At 47.5% G+C, this 16,707-nt stretch overlaps 2 protein-coding genes across 2 annotated transcripts in view; one reads left to right on the top strand and one right to left on the bottom strand.

Annotated features, from left to right (window-relative positions):
• Nucleotides 1-11,772: 11,772 nt before the first annotated feature.
• Nucleotides 11,773-12,627, bottom strand: LOC137309617 (uncharacterized). Its single transcript, XM_067977718.1, has one exon. It carries the CDS (start codon nucleotides 12,625-12,627, stop codon nucleotides 11,773-11,775), a length of 855 nt encoding a protein of 284 aa, XP_067833819.1.
• Nucleotides 12,628-15,935: 3,308 nt separating this feature from the next.
• Nucleotides 15,936-16,707, top strand: part of LOC137309616 (uncharacterized) — a gene marked incomplete at its 3' end in the record, with an annotated part of 54,023 nt that continues 53,251 nt past the window's right edge. Inside the window, exons 1-2 of the mRNA XM_067977717.1 lie at nucleotides 15,936-16,054; nucleotides 16,218-16,271. Coding sequence (XP_067833818.1) covers nucleotides 15,936-16,054; nucleotides 16,218-16,271 — 173 coding nt within the window. The remainder of the gene's footprint in view (nucleotides 16,055-16,217; nucleotides 16,272-16,707) is intronic.

Genomic DNA, 16,707 nt, shown 5'->3' with positions numbered 1-16,707 from the left:
TTGCCCGCCCTTCTTTATTCATCCATGGTATTTCATTGCTGATGAGTTTATTCATGCTTTTTAGTGGGATATATTTCTCCTGGACTCTTCTGTTGACCGTTTTAAATGTTTCCCACTATTTCTTCATCTGTCAGTAATTTTTCCAGTTTATTTTCCCGAGTTCCATTCTCATCACCTCAAAATCAGCTTCTTTTTCCAATTTATTACTTTGGTCTTTGTCTTACTTATGTCCTTCTCAATCTTTATCTTGAACCGTATTATGTTGTGATCACTATTGCCTTGATGTTCCCCAACGCTTACTTCTCTTATCTGCTCCGGTTCATTTCCCATTACTGGATCCAGCAGTGATTCCTCTCTTGGACTTTTTACCATCTGGGTAAGAAAGGAGTCTTGCACACATTATAAAATCTCCATTCCCTGTATCCCTTTACCTACCTCTTCTTGCCTGTTTATTTGGGGGTAGTTAAAATCTCCCATGATTATTATTCTATGTCCTTTACTCATTTCACATATTTGCTCACATATTTTTCCTCTACCTCCTTTCCACTATTCGGTGGCCTGTATTATACACCTACAAGGGAGGCATAGAGTACAAAACAATGGAAGTCATGAAGAACCTTCAGGAAAGATGTGAAGGCCTTAGAGAGGGTGCAGAAGAGATTTGCTAGAATGATTCCAGGGATGAGGGACTTTAGTTACGTGGATAGACTGGAGAAGCTGGGGTTGTTCTCCTTGGAACAGAGATGGTTGCGAGGAGATTTGATCGAGGTATTCAAAATCATGAAGGGTCTGGACAGAGTAGATAGAGAGAAACTGTTCCCATTGGTGGAAGGGTCAAGAACCAGAGGACATAGATTTAAGGTGTTTGGCAAAAGAACCAAAGGTCACATGAGGAAAAACTTTTTCACACAGCGAGTGGTTAGGATCTGGAATGCACTGCCCGAGGGGGTGGTGGAGGCAGATTCAATCATGGCCTTCAAAAGGGAACTGGATAAGTACTAGAAAGAAAAAAATGTGCAGGGGTACGGGGATAGGGCGGGGGAGTGGGACCAGCTGGATTGCTCTTGCATAGAGCCAGCATGGACTCGATGGGCCGAATGGCCTCCTCCCATGCTGTAACCTTTCTATTATCGTATCATTTGTGAGATCAATCCCTTGTTATCTTTTATTTCAATCCATATGGATTCTCTTTCTATCCTTCTGTTAGTGATGTCCCTTTTTGCTATTGTTACTATATTATCTATAATTAGTACAGCTACTCCACCCCCTTCCTTCCCTATCCTTTCTGATTATATTAAAAAACTGCAATATTTAGTTGCCGATCCTGTTCTTTATGTAGCCATGTTTCAGTTATTCCCATTACATCTGGTTCCTCACTACGGATTATTGCCTCCAGTTCCCCTGTTTTATTTTGGACGCTGTGTATATTGCTGTACAGGGAGTTTAATTCAATAGTTGTTCCTTTTACTTTATTTTTAACAGTCCTTTTATACTTCTGTTTTATAACTGTATTTGTTCCTTGACCATTTATGTTATCGTAATTCCTTACTCTGGTCTGACCGTTACACTCACCTCCTGTTTCTTTTATCTTTAGGCTTTTGTTATTGCTCCCAGATCCCTCCCCCCACCGCCCTATTTACCCTCTCCACTCAGACTCTGTTCCCATTCCGGGTCAGGTGGAGCGTGTCCCAGTGGTACAGCTCCTTCCTGTCCCAGTGCAGGATCCAGTGTCCCACGCAATGGAAGGTCCTCCTTCCTACACCAGTCCTTAAGCCGCACATTCACCTTCCTGATCTATCCCGATGTCAATTAGCACGAGGCTCGGGTCGTAATCCCGAAATTATCACCCGTGAGGTCCTGCTTTTTAATTTAGTTCCCAGCTTCTGATTTTCCTTTAGCAGGACCCCCCCCCTTGTCATTGGTGCCGACATGGACCACAGCAACTGGATCCTCCCCCTCCCTTTCCAAGTTCCCTCTCCAGTTGCTCCAAGATGTCCTTTACTCTTGTACCAGGTGGGCAACACACCCTCCTGGACTCTCAGTCATGACTGTAGAGGATGCTATCCATCCCCTGATTATAGATTGCCCTACGATTACAACCTTTCTATTTTGATCTCCCTCCTTGGACTGCCTCATGCTCCACAGTGCATGATTAACATTCTGGGCATCCTCCCTGCAGCCTTCACCCTTATCCTCACAGGTATCAAGTACCTCGTACCTGTTGGACAGGACCAGTGTCTGTGGGACTGCCGTCTCTACCTCCCTCTCCTTTATGTGTCGGAGTGTCTCAAACTCGTACTCCAGCTCAAGGACTCAGAGCCGGAGTGTCTCAAGCCAGAGACATTTCCTGCAGATGTGGCAATTCGGGACAGTCTCACTGTCCACAAACTCCCACATATTACAGTCCCGACACACAGCCTGTACTGACATTTCCAGTTTGATTGATTTATTTATTTATCAACAGTTTATTTCTAGGACTAACTTGATTTCAAAGTAATTAGTAATTACTTAGTGTTTTTTTATTTTATGTTTTTTTCAATTAAATTTTAAAAGTTGATAGATTAGTTTATAGTCCCTTGGTTTAAATCACTAAACACCTCCTTCCCCCTCTGCACATAATTCCCACACTCCCCTGGAAAGTGCTCTCTCCGTTGGAGGCTCTCTCCGTTCGACGCTCTCTCCGTTGGAGGCTCTCTCCGTTGGACGCTCTCTCCGTTGGAGGCTCTCTCCGTTGGAGGCTCTCTCCGTTGGAGGCTCTCTCCGTTGGAGGCTCTCTCCGTTGGAGGCTCTCTCCGTTAGAGGCTCTCTCCGTTGGACGCTCTCTCTCTGTCCTTTTGCAAAACTCCTTGTAATATATTCCTTTCTAACACACTCTAGTTGCGATCGGTTAGTCAACTTCCAGTCACAATAATTAACACCTAGTCAGGGACCTACTTACTACTGATTGTCTGTCTGTTAATAATTAACTGCCACTGACTTGAAGCTTTTTAAAGTTAGTAAACTAAATTTAATTCAAGTTAAATTTCAGTTTGATGAAAATAAAACACACTTACTACTTACCAGTGAATTCTCACACTCACAATTCCCAGTGAAAGTTCTCACTCTGTTGGCAATTCATTCCGTTCGAAGTTCACTCTCTGTCTGTGCCAAGCTCTGTTGGCACAGCCTTGGTGCCAGCTCAGATATGTGGGGGCAGATAGTCACTGTGGATTGACTGCCGAGTCTTCACTCCTATGACTTCAATGGGATTGAATCTCGGGCGGTTTCTCGAATGTGCGGCTGATTCACGAAGTCAGTTTAACACCCGCACACCAAGTTGTAAATCTACCTGGTGTGTGTGTGTGAAAGTCCCGATCGGTAGCTCACTGTTCACACTTACCCCATGGGCTTCCCTCTGCCCAGATTTATTCGACCTGGTGTCTGGTCACCAAGATTCAGCATTGGATTTTACGAGGGACCTAACCTCTGTGCTCCTTCCTCAGGGTGACAAAGGAGAGACGGGTTTCCCAGGCAGGCCAGGATATCGGGTGAGTTTATCCGTTTGTGAGTGTTTATAGGGGTTTGAGAGAGTCTCTGTGTGACTGGGTGCTTGAGTGAGACAGTGTATTTCATGGGTGTGTGTGAGTGAGTGTGAGCATGTGCAAGTGTGTGTGAATGAGTGCAAGTGTGTGAGCGTGCGAGTGTAAGCATGTGAGTGAGTGCGAGCACATGTGAGCGTGAGCATTTGAGTGTGAATGTGTGAGTGACTGAGAGTGAGCGAGTGCGAGTGTGTGTGCGAGTGTTTGTGCGTGGATATCTGTGTGAGCGAGAGTGCGTGGGAGTGAGCGAGAGTGCGTGGGAGTGAGCGAGAGTGCGTGGGAGTGAGCGAGAGTGCGCGTAAAAGCATAAGAAATAGGAGCAGGAGTAGGCCATACGGCCCCTCAAACCAGCTCCGCCATTCAATCAGATCCACTTTCAACTCCACTTTCCCGCCCGATCCCCATATCCCTTGATTCCCCTAGAGAACAAAAATCTATCGATCTCAGCCTTGAATATATTCAACGACTGAGCATTCACAGCCCTCTGGGGTAGAGAATGCCAAATATTCACAACCCTCTGAGTGAAGAAATTCCTCCTCATCTCAGTCTGAAATGTTCCACCCCTTATCCTGAGACTATGTCCCCTAGTTCTAGACTCTCCAGCCAGGGGAAACAATCTCTCAGCATCTACCCTGTCAAGCCCCCTTTGAATCTTATATGTTTCAATGAGATCACCTCTCATTCTTCTGAACTCCAGAGAGTACAGGCCCATTCTACTCAATCTCTCCTCATAGGACAACCCTCTCATCCCAGGAATTAATCTACTGAACCTTCATTGCACCCCCTCTAAGGCAAGAATATCCTTCCTTAGATAAGGAGACCAAAACTGTACACAGTACTTCAGGTGAGGTCTCACTAAAGCCCTGTACAATTGTAGTAAGACTTCCTTACTCTTGTACTCCATCCCACTTGCAATAAAAGGCCAACATACCATTTGCCTTCCTAATTGTTTGCTGTACCTGCATACTAAATTTTTGTGTTTTTTGTACAAGGACACCCAAATCCCTCTGAATACCAACATTTAATAGTTTCTCAACATTTTGAAAATATTCTGTTTTTTGTATTCTTCCTACCAAAGTGAATAACCTCACATTTCCCCACATTATACTCCATCTGCCACCTTCTCGTCCTCTCATTAACCTGTCCATATCCCTTTGCAGACTCTGTCCTCCTCACAGTTTACTTTCCCACCTAGCTTTGTATCGTCAGCAAACTTGGATACATTACACTCGATCCCTTCATCTAAGTCATTAATATAGATTGTAAATAGCTGAGGCCCAAGCACTGATCCTTGTGACACCCCACTAGTTACAGCCTGTCAAACTGAGAATGACCCGTTTATCCCTACTCTCTGTTTTCTGTCCGTTAACCAATCCTCTATCCATGTTAATATATTACCCCCAATCCCATGAGCCCTAATCTTGTGTAACAACCTTTTATGTGGCACCTTATCGAATGCCTTTTGAAAATCCAAATATACTACATCCACTGGTTCCCCTTTATCTACCCTGCTAGTTACATCCTCAAAAAACTCTAATAAATTTCTCAAACACGATTTCCCTTTCATAAAACCATGTTGACTCTGCCTTAATCATATTATGATTTTCTAAGTGCTCTGTTACCACTTCCTTAATAATGGTTTCCAGCATTTTCCCGACGACTGATGTCAGGCGAACTGGCCTGTCGTTCCCTGTTTTCTCTCTCCCTCCTTTCTTGAATAGCGGGGTCACATTTGCTGCCTTCCAATCCACTGGGACCATTCTAGAATCTGGAGAATTCTGGACGATCACAACCAAAGCATCCACTATCTCTGCAGCCACCTCTTTTAGAACCCTAGGATGTCGGTCATCAGGTCCAGGGGATTTGTCGGCTTTTAGACCCATTAGTTTCTCCAGTACTTTTTCTCTACTGATATTAATTACTTTAAGTTCCTCACTCTCATTAGACCCTTGGTTCCCCACTATTTCTGGTATGTTTTTTGTGTCTTCTACTGTGAAGAAAGATACAAAATATTTGTTTAGCGTCTCTGCCATTTCCTTATTCCCCATTATAATTTCTCCTCTAAGGGACCAATTCCTTATTCCCCATTATAATTTCTCCTCTAAGGGACCAATGTTTACTTTTGCTACTCTCTTCCCTTTTATATACTTGTAGAAGCTCTTACAATCTGTTTTTATATTACTTCCTGGTTTACTTTCATATTCTATTTTCTCTCTTTTTATCAATTTTTTGGTCGTCCTTTGCTGGTTTCTAAAACTCTCCCAATCCTCAGGCTCATTACTCTTCTGGCAACATTATGTGCCTCTTCTTTTAATCTAATACTGTCTTTAACTTCTTTCGTTAGCCACGGATGGATCCCGTGGAATTTTTATTTCTCAATGGAATGTATATTTGTTGAGAATATTGAAATATTTCTTTAAATGTTTGCCATTGCTTTTCAACTGTCAAACCTTTAATTTAATTTCCCAATCTACCTTAACCAACTCGCCCCTTATACCTATGTAATTGGCTTTATTTAAGTTTAAGACTCTACTTTCTGACTTAAGTACATTACTTTCAAACTCAATGTGAAATTCTATCATATTATGATCACTCTTCCCCAGAGGATCCTTTACTGAGAGATTACTAATTAACCCTGTCTCATTACACAATACAAGATCTAAAATAGCCTGTTCCCTGGTTGGTTCCATGACGTATTGCTCTAGGAAACTGTCTCGAATACATTCCATGAACTCGTCCTCCAGACTACCTTTGCCAATTTGATTTGCCCAGTCTATATGCAGATTAAACTCCCCCATGATAATTGACCCTTGTTACAAGCCCCTATTATTTCATGATTTATACTCTGTCCAACGGTATAGCTACTATTAGGGGGCCTATAAACTCCTCCCACCAGTGTTTTCTGACCCTTGTTATTTCTAATTTCCACTCATACTGATCCTCCTTCCTGATCCTCCGAGCAAAGATCCTGTCTCCCCACTGTCCTTATGTCATCCTTTATTATCAGGGCTACACCCCCAGCTCCTTTTCCATTCTCCCTGTCTTTTCTAAACGGCAAGTACCCTGGAATATTTAGTTCCCAATCTTGGTGACCCTGTAACCATGTCTGTGTATTGACTATTAGATCAAACCCATTTATCTCTATTTCTGTCACTAATTTATCGATCTTGTTACGAATGCTCCGTACATTCAGATAAAGATCCTTTAATATTGACTTTTTACCATTTTTTTCCTGCTTTGACCGTACTTGTTGAGCTATTATTGGTAAACTCTCTGACCCTTCCTGCCACACTCTGCTTATCTTTACCCAAATCACTTTACAGTTCTATTGTCTTAATTTTTCTCTTTAGATTTCTAAATTTCCCCTCCCCCCCCCCGCCCTTTTCAGTTTAAAGCCCTATCTACAGTCCTAGTTATTCGATTCCCCTGGACACTGGTCCCAGCCCGGTTTAAGTGGAGCCCGTCCCAATGGACCAGCTCCCTCTTTCCCCAGTACTGGTGCCAGTGCCCCATGAATTAAAACCCCTGTCTCCCACATCACTCTGAGCCACACATTTAACTCTCTGATCTGTTTGACCCTGTACCAATTTGCACGTGGCTCAGGTAATAATCCAGAGTGGGAGTGAGTCTGTGAGCTAGTGTGTGGGTTTGAGTACGAGTGTGTGCATGTGTTTGAGTGAGAGTGTGGGAGTATGAGTGTGTAAGCGAGTGAGTGTTTGAGTATGAGTGTGAGTGTACGTGCAATGTTCTGCTCACACACTGCGAACTACGTCTGCTCCTTATCTCCTGTAAGGGGCAGTGTTTCACTGAGAGACCTGAGTGTAACATTGGTGAAGGTTCTTAATTACATTCAGTCTTCTGTTTAATAACTGGACCGGGTGAAATCTTCCCAGGTAACGATAGAGTGTTTAACATCCTCGGGGAAATTCTACGATCCTATTAAATTTTGGAAGAGCCCTTAAAAGGGGAAAAGGAACTGCGGCCCACTCCTCCACAGACTAGCGGGAGGGCATTGCCAGGATTTCCGAGGCTGCGTTCCCAGGCTGCCAGGGTTTGGGAGGTAATTATTCCACCATGTCCACTGGGATCGCACGACACTTATGTGCCAACCAATAGACATTGACTTTTGTCTGGGATTTATCCTCTCCTTAATCACTCACCTTCCGTTCTCCCAAAACTCCCAACAAATGTAAGGATTAATCCCAGCCTCTAGGCTCTCTGGACTGTGCAGCTTGTTACTCTCTTGTACCAACGTCCTCCCAATTCTGTAGCACACCTTGTCCCCTCCCCCGACATGTTCCCGAAGGTGTCCTCCTTCGACTGGACAATCTCCATAAACTTGAGCTCATCCAAAACTGTCCTATCCGTATCTTAACTCGCACCAAGTCCCGTTCTCCCATCACCCCCTGTGCTCACTGACCTACATTGGCTCCCGGTCCGGGAACGCCTCAGTTTTAAAATTCTCATCCTTGTTTTCAAATCCCTCCATGGCCTCGCCCCTCCCTATCTCTGGAACCTCCTCCAGTCCTACAACCCTCCGAGATCTCTGCGCTCCTCCAATTCTGGCCTCTTGCGCATCCTCGATTTTAATCACTCACCATTGGCAGCTTTTGGTCACCTGTCCTAATATGTCCTTATGTGGCTCGGTGTCAAATTTCATTTGCTAATCGCTCCTGTGAAGCGCTTTTGGACGTTTTACTACATTAAAGGCGCTATATAAATGCAGGTTGTTGTTGGACCCTTGAGGGTGGGATTGGGAGGGGGACGGGTGAAAGGTTCACCTGCTTTCCAATTTTCTCCTCAATTCCCCTCCAAGTAGAATCACAGCACAGGAGGAGGCCATTCGGCCCATCGTGCCTGTGCCGGCTCTATGAAAGATCTATCCCATTAGTCCCACTCCCCTACTCTTTCCCCAGAGCCCTGCAAATTTCTCCTTTAAGTATTTATCCAATTCCCTTTTGAAAGTTATTATTGAATCTGCTTCCACCGCCCTTTCAGGCAGTGAATTCCAGATCATCACAACTCGCTGTGTAAAAAAATGTTTCCTCATCTCCCCTCTGGTTCTTTTGCCGATCACCTTCAATCTGTGTCAATAAAGTGTTGTTATTTTGTGTCACAGGGCATGACGGGACCCAGAGGAGCATCGGGTGTCTACGGACAGTCAGGACTCCCTGTGAGTATCAGATGTCTGTGGGATTGGAGAGCGTCAATTAGCGGCAGGAAAAACTGCTGCAGCAAAATCTAAACGAAGGGCCATGGGCGACAGTGCAGGAAGCATCAAGATTGGAAAGGGGCTGGAGGAGGAGGTGGCAGTGACCAGGGGGCACCAAGCTCGGGTTTTATGAGGTTGTCACAGTGTAGGCATCCCAGCAAAGAACCAGTCCGAGTCAGAGCTTCCAGGAGGGATTCAGAGCAATGGAGGAGGGGGGCCGTGGGAGGAGGCGGAGGGGGGCGGGGGTCGCCGTGCGAGGAGGCGGGGGAGGGCCGTGCGAGGAGGCGGGGGAGGGGGGGGCCGTAGGAAACACAGCAGCCAATTCACACACAGCAAGATCCCACAAACAGCAATGTGATAATGAGCAGATAATCAGTTTTAGTGATGTTGGTTGAGGGATAAATATCGGCCCCAGGACACCGGGGAGAACTCCCCTGCTCTTCTTTGAAATAATGGCCGTGGGATCCTTTACATCCTCCTAAGAGAGCAGATGGGGCCTCGGTTTAACGTCTCATCCGAAAGACAGCTCCTCCGACAGTGCAGCACTCCCTCAGTATGGACCCTCCGACAGTGCAGCTCTCCCTCAGTACTGACCCTCCGACAGTGCAGCTCTCCCTCAGTACTGACCCTCCGACAGTGCAGCGCTCCCTCAGTACTGACCCTCCGACAGTGCAGCGCTCCCTCAGTATGGACCCTCCGACAGTAAAGCACTCCCTCAGTGCTGCCCCTCCTACAGTGCAGCTCTCCCTCAGTACTGAACTGCAAGTGTCGACCTGGATTGTGTGCTCAAGCCTCTGGAGTGGGGCTTAAACCCACTACCTACTGACTCAGAGGATGAGAGAGAGTGCGGACACTGAGCCATGGCTGAGGAAGAGTGCGTAGGACGCGGGGGGGTGGGGTGGATCTGAGGAGGAGCAAGGGAGGACAGTTGAAGGGGGCACTGACCAGAATAGGATCAACAAAATAGCGGGAATTAGCAATTGCTAATTGCTCTCCTCTGTCCAACTTTCCTTAATTTGGTAACGAAACTCCTTTCCTCCTTCATCTCCAGACATTGTTGCTCTGACCACCTCCTGAGATGGACCTCCCTCCATCTCCTCCATTACCACCATTCCCTCCTGAGATGGTCAGAGCAACAATGGATAGGGAAAGGTGAGAGGTTGGAGTTGAGAGGCGGGTTGCTGATTGCATGAGAAGTCTTTCCTTGTGTCCTGTCCAGGAGCGGGATTGGAAGAGAGTCCCCAGAAATGGGAAGAGGATTCAGGTAATGAACGGACTATGGGCTTGAAAGAGAGAGTAAAGAGATACTGAGGAGAAAGGAAGAGTTTGGCACAAAGGAAGAAAGTGAGATTCCAGGAGGGAATGGTGGTAATGGAGATGGAGGAAGGTCCATCTCAGGAGGGAATGGTGGTAATGGAGGAGATGGAGGAAGGTCCATCTTAGGACAGAATGGTGGTAATGGAGGAGATGGAGGGAGGTCCATCTCAAGATAAAGCAGCCCGCTTGATTGGCACCCCATCCACCACCCTAAACATTCACTCCCTTCACCACCGGCGCACAGTGGCTGCAGTGTGTACCATCCACAGGATGCACTGCAGCAACTCGCCAAGGCTTCTTCGACAGCACCTCCCAAACCCGCGACCTCTACCACCTAGAAGGACAAGAGCAGCAGGTACATGGGAACAACACCACCTGCACGTTCCCCTCCAAGTCACACACCATCCCGACTTGGAAATATATCGCCGTTCCTTCATCGTCGCTGGGTCAAAATCCTGGAACTCCCTTCCTAACAGCACTGTGGGAGAACCTTCACCACACGGACTGCAGCGGTTCAAGAAGGCGGCTCACCACCACCTTCTCAAGGGCAATTAGGGATGGGCAATAAATGCCGGCCTCACCAGCGACGCCCACATCCCGTGAACGAATAAAAAAAATGTTTTTAAAATAATGGAGGAGATGGAGGGAGGTCCATCTCAGGAGGGAATGGTGGTAACGGAGGAGATGGAGGAAGGTCCATCTCAGGAGGGAATGGTGGTAACGGAGGAGATGGAGGGAGGTCCATCTCAGGAGAGAATGGTGGTAACGGAGGAGATGGAGGAAGGTCCATCTCAGGAGGGAATGGTGGTAACGGAGGAGATGGAGGAAGGTCCATCTCAGGAGGGAATGGTGGTAACGGAGGAGATGGAGGGAGGTCCATCTCAGGAGGGAATGGTGGTGATGGAGGGAGGTCCCTCTCAGGAGGGAATGGTGGTAGTGGAGGAGATGGAGGGAGGTCCATCTCAGGACAGAATGGTGGTAATGGAGGAGATGGAGGGAGGTCCCTCTCAGGACGGAATGGTGGTAATGGAGGAGATGGAGGGAGGTCCATCTCAGGAGGGAATGGTGGTAATGGAGGAGATGGAGGGAGGTCCATCTCAGGAGGGAATGGTGGTAATGGAGGAGATGGAGGGAGGTCCATCTCAGGAGGGAATGGTGGTAATGGAGGAGATGGAGGGAGGTCCATCTCAGGAGGGAATGGTGGTAATGGAGGAGATGGAGGGAGGTCCATCTCAGGAGGGAATGGTGGTAATGGAGGAGATGGAGGGAGGTCCATCTCAGGAGGTGGTCAGAGCAACAATATCTGGAGATGAAGGAGGAAAGGAGTTTCGTTATCAAATTAAGGAAAGTTCGACAGAGGAGAGCAATTAGCAAAAAACAGCCAACTGACAGTGAGGGCATCAGGTGAGGAAATGGCTGACTCCCCACCAACAACATCCCTCACAATATTGTCAGGAAACGGAAACTAAAGACAGGTCAGACGGTTCACGGTGAGGTCATGTGGTCAGCAGCTGTGGTTATTGGGCAATCATCGGGATTTGGCCCAGCCCGCTAACTAAAGCTACAATGATCATGTGCCAAGGTGGTGCTCGTCACCTTGTTACCACGGTTACAGCCGCCTGTTGACTGTAACACTCAGTGACTGGGTTTTCTGTCCTAGGGCCTTTACGGTGAGATGGGAATCGCAGGAGAACAAGGACCCATGGTAAGGAACGTCCGAGAACGCACCACTGACAGGGTGAGGATAGAAGTACAGGGCGGGGGGAGGGCGCCCGTCGCAGGGCGGGGGGAGGGCGCCCGTCGCAGGGCGGGGGGAGGGCGCCCGTCGCAGGGCGGGGGGAGGGCGCCCGTCGCAGGGCGGGGGGAGGGCGCCCGTCGCAGGGCGGGGGGAGGGCGCCCGTCGCAGGGCAGGGGGGGGCACTTGTCGCAGGGCGGGGGGGGCACTTGTCGCAGGGCGGGGGGGGGCACTTGTCGCAGGGCGGGGGGGGGCACTTGTCGCAGGGCGGGGGGGGCACTTGTCGCAGGGCGGGGGGGGCACTTGTCGCAGGGCAGGGGGGGGCACTTGTCGCAGGGCAGGGGGGGGCACTTGTCGCAGGGCGGGGGGGGGCACTTGTCGCAGGGCGGGGGGGGCACTTGTCGCAGGGCGGGGGGGGCACTTGTCGCAGGGCGGGGGGGGCACTTGTCGCAGGGCAGGGGGGGGCGCCTGTCGCAGGGCGGGGGAGGGCGCCTGTCGCAGGGCGGGGGAGGGCGCCTGTCGCAGGGCAGGGGGGGGGCGCCTGTCGCAGGGCGGGGGGAGGGCGCCCGTCGCAGGGCGGGGGGAGGGCGCCCGTCGCAGGGCGGGGGAGGGCGCCCGTCGCAGGGCGGGGGAGGGCGCCCGTCGCAGGGCGGGGGAGGGCGCCCGTCGCAGGGCGGGGGAGGGCGCCCGTCGCAGGGCGGGGGAGGGCGCCTGTCGCAGGGCGGGGGGAGGGCGCCGGGCGTCAGCTGCAGGATGGAGAACACTGGCCGGAAGGTGGAGGACATCGAGACCATGTGAAGTGATGTAGTCAGTTAGATACAATAATGGAGAAATTGCAATGTGAGTTTAGAAGATGAATCAATTGGAAGGGAGGTGGAGAGTTGAGCTCAGTGACTGTAACGTGTGATCTTTGACAGCAAAGTACCTGTGTGTTCCAGGATGTTGTCTACGTCTGTGTCAGTTAAAGTAACTCTCAATAAGTGTGCAAGTTTTACATTTAACTATAACTACAGCAGAGACACACATTGGATCAGAAATCACTCCCGTAATAATGGAGGAGCTCGACAGGGCCCTCTGTTTTAGTGAATTGATGGAGCGAGTTCCCATGTTCGTACACGCTCAGTGAAAGGCAGAAATCATGAACTTGCTCCGATTGGTTTACCAGCGATATGACAACTGAATTAAAGGGCCATCGCAATCTGGGAAATCACTGAAAACTCACAAACTTGCTCAGCTGGAAAGTAACTAATTACACCACCAAACAGGTCGGCTTAAAAATACAGTGCTAAACGAAGTTTTAATGGTTAGTCTTAATGACCGCCAAACAATTAAAATTAACTTTTAAAAATGTGCAGTCTCAGATTACTCCTTGTTCTAGTTTGTGGTCATTAAAAAGAAATTAAAAATTAAAATATTTTTCTTTACTTTTCCCTTCTGTCTCTTTTTAATTTAATTCAATTATTTCTTTGGCTTTTTATTTAAAAAAAAGTTATTTTTATTGACAATGACATCCAGAACGCTGACTTTCAATGAATGAAGCCTGTTTGAGCAACGCAGCCTGAATCTGTGGGCGGGACTTCTCTTCCCGACAGATTTTGTGGGCGTGTCTTCTCCTCATGGACGATTCCAGCCGCGGCAAATCACGCCGTTCAGAGGCTGGGTCGATAGTGCACAATTTGTTTAAAGTTCAAATTCAAGCAAATCAACAGGAAGTGTTTTTGTTAATTTAATTTGCGGGAGCTGCGGTGAGCATTGCCTCGCCAATCGGTGCGATTTCTGTCCCGGTGTTTTGCACCAATGCTAAATGTACAGTGTGAAGACATCCTTAGTCTGTGGCTCCACAGCACAATAAGGTCGGCAGACTTGGAGCATCAGGGGAATGCTGCGCACTCTCCTTGCTACTGGAGTTCAGGGGCAGGAAGGTTACGGGGAGATTTGATCGAGGTGTTCAAAATCATGAAGGGTTTTGATAGAGTAAATAAGGAGAAACTGTTTCCAGTGGGAGAAGGGTCGGTAACCAGAGGATACAGATTGAAGGTGATCGGCAAAAGAACCAGAGGGGAGATGAGGAGAATCTGTTTTTTTACGCAGAGTTGTTATGATCTGGAATTCACTGCCTGAAAGGGCGGTGGAAGCAGATTCAACAATAACTTTCAAAAGGGAATTGGATAAATACTTGAAAAGGAGAAAATTGCAGGCCTATGGGGAAAGGAGCAGGGGAGTGGGACATATTGGATACAGTAGAAAAAGAGGATAGAATGCCGGAAATCCCAAGAAAACTAATATTGAATCGGGGACAGGGACTCAATAAAATTAATATAAGTAAAGCAACAGTAATGAAGAAAATAATAGCACTAAAGAGTGACAAATCCCCAGGACCAGATGGTTTCCATCCCAGGGTTTTAAAGGAAGGAGGTGAGCACATTGCAGATGCCCGAACTATAATCTTTCAAAGTTCTCTAGATTCAGGAACTGTCCCTCTGGATTGGAAAATTGCACATGTCACTCCGCTTTTTAAGAAAAGAGAAAGAGGGAAACCAGGGAATTATAGACCAGTTAGCCTAACATCTGTTGTGGGGAAAATGCTGGAGTCTATAATTAAGGATAGGGTGACTGAACACCTCGAGAATTTTCAGTTAATCAGAGAGAGCCAGCATGGATTTGTGAAAGGTAGGTCGTGCCTGACAAACCTGATTGAATTTTTTGAAGAGGTGACTAAAGTAGTGGACAGGGGAATGTCAATGGATGTTATTTATATGGACTTCCAGAAGGCATTTGATAAGGTCCCACATAAGAGACTGTTAGCTAAGTTAGAAGCTCATGGAATCGAGGGAAAAGTACGGACTTGGTTAGGAAGTTGGCTGAGCGAAAGGCGACAGAGAGTAGGGATAATGGGTAAGTATTCACATTGGCAGGAAGTGACTAGTGGAGTCCCGCAGGGATCTGTCTTGGGGCCTCAATTATTCACAATATTTATTAACAACTTAGATGAAGGCATAGAAAGTCTCGTATCTAAGTTTGCCGATGACACAAAGATTGGTGGCATTGTAAGCAGTGTAGATGAAAACATAAAATTACAAAGCGATATTGATAGATTAGGTGAATGGGCAAAACTGTGGCAAATGGAATTCAATGTCGACAAATGTGAGGTCATCCACTTTGGATCAAAAAAGGATAGAACAGGGTACTTTCTAAATGGTAAAAAGTTAAAAACAGTGGATGTCCAAAGGGACTTAGGGGTTCAGGTACATAGATTATTGAAGTGTCATGAACAGGTGCAGAAAATAATCAATAAGGCTAATGGAATGCTGGCCTTTATATCTAGAGGACTAGAGTACAAGGGGGCAGAAGTTATGCTGCAGCTATACAAAACCCTGGTTAGACCGCACCTGGAGGACTGTGAGCAGTTCTGGGCACCGCACCTTCGGAAGGACATATTGGCCTTGGAGGGAGTGCAGCATAGGTTTACTAGAATGATACCCGGACTTCAAGGGTTAAGTTACGAGGAGAGATTACACAAATTGGGGTTGTATTCTCTCGAGTTTCGAAGGTTAAGGGGTGATCTGATCGAAGTTTATAAGATATTAAGGGGAAGAGATAGGGTGGATAGAGAGAAACTATTTCCGCTGGTTGGGTATTTTAGGAGGAGGGGGCACAGTCTAAAAATTAGAGCCAGACCTTTCAGGAGTGAGATTAGAAAACATTTCTACACACAAAGGGTTGTAGAAGTTTGGAACTCTCTTCCGCAAACGGCAATTGATACTAGCTCAATTGCTAAATTTAAATCTGAGATAGATAGCTTTTTGGCAACCAAAGGTATTAAGGGATATGGGCCAAAGGCAGGTATATGGAGTTAGATCACAGATCAGCCATGATCTTATCAAATGGCGGAGCAGGCACGAGGGGCTGAATGGCCTACTCCTGTTCCTATGTTCCTATGCTGGCTCTCAAAGAGAGCCAGCACAGGCACGATGAGCCTAATGGCCTGCTGCTGTGCTGAATGATTCTGTAAGATCAGCCATGTGCCCTGCTAATTACACAACATGATAGAGCCAGTACTGAGTCACAGTGTTTTAGATTGAATGAAATGAAGATGAGTAAAGAATCAGTCCAATACCCTGTGAACCACAACTATCATGACTCGGTGGAGCTGAGTATCCAATACATACCACCCATCACCGAGGGGGCTGTCGTTGTAGTGTTGAGAGAACGGTGAGACTGTGACCACTAACAGATACCTGGCCTCTCAACTTTGATTTAACAGCAGCTCATTTGAGTTGAAAATCAATATTTAACCTCTTGTGGTGTAAATTGTATCGCCTGTGTATCAGCAGACCTGCCCTGTGCCCTCTGAGTGTGTTTGTGTCCTTTCTAGGGGCCTGTCGGTCCTTCAGGCCTGCGAGGAGTTTGTGGAATCACTGGGCCTCAGGTAAGACAATTACCCAGCACTGTTACCTCAGATACCGTCTGATCAGGCCTCATCTTACGATAAGTCTCTGTCAGCCCTGCTCAGTGAGTAGCTCTCTCTCTCTGGCCTCGGAGTCAGAAGGTCATGTGTTCAAACACCACTCCAGATACTTGAGCACAAAGGCCGTAAATCGCTCTGAGCGATGAATGAGCAGGGCTCGCCGCTCACTAGCTTTAAATTCACCTTCTAACTCTCCACGTACTTGAAATTCGAGTTCAAAAAGCAGCAGCCTTTCCATCGAGGGGAGAGGATCGCTCTGTCCCCGCAACCAATCAGCTTGAAGAAAGCCACGCTGTAAGAACCAGGAAGTGAAACTCATTCACAAACCGCAGAGAGTAAAAATAACAGGGAGTGATCGAGTAAATGAGGAGAATGTGTTTCCAGAGGCAGGAGGGTC

This window comes from Heptranchias perlo, unplaced genomic scaffold (assembly GCF_035084215.1).
Source record: "Heptranchias perlo isolate sHepPer1 unplaced genomic scaffold, sHepPer1.hap1 HAP1_SCAFFOLD_172, whole genome shotgun sequence".
In the NCBI taxonomy this organism is placed as follows: Eukaryota; Metazoa; Chordata; class Chondrichthyes; order Hexanchiformes; family Hexanchidae; genus Heptranchias; species Heptranchias perlo.
This window is presented reverse-complemented; position numbering and strand designations above follow the sequence as displayed.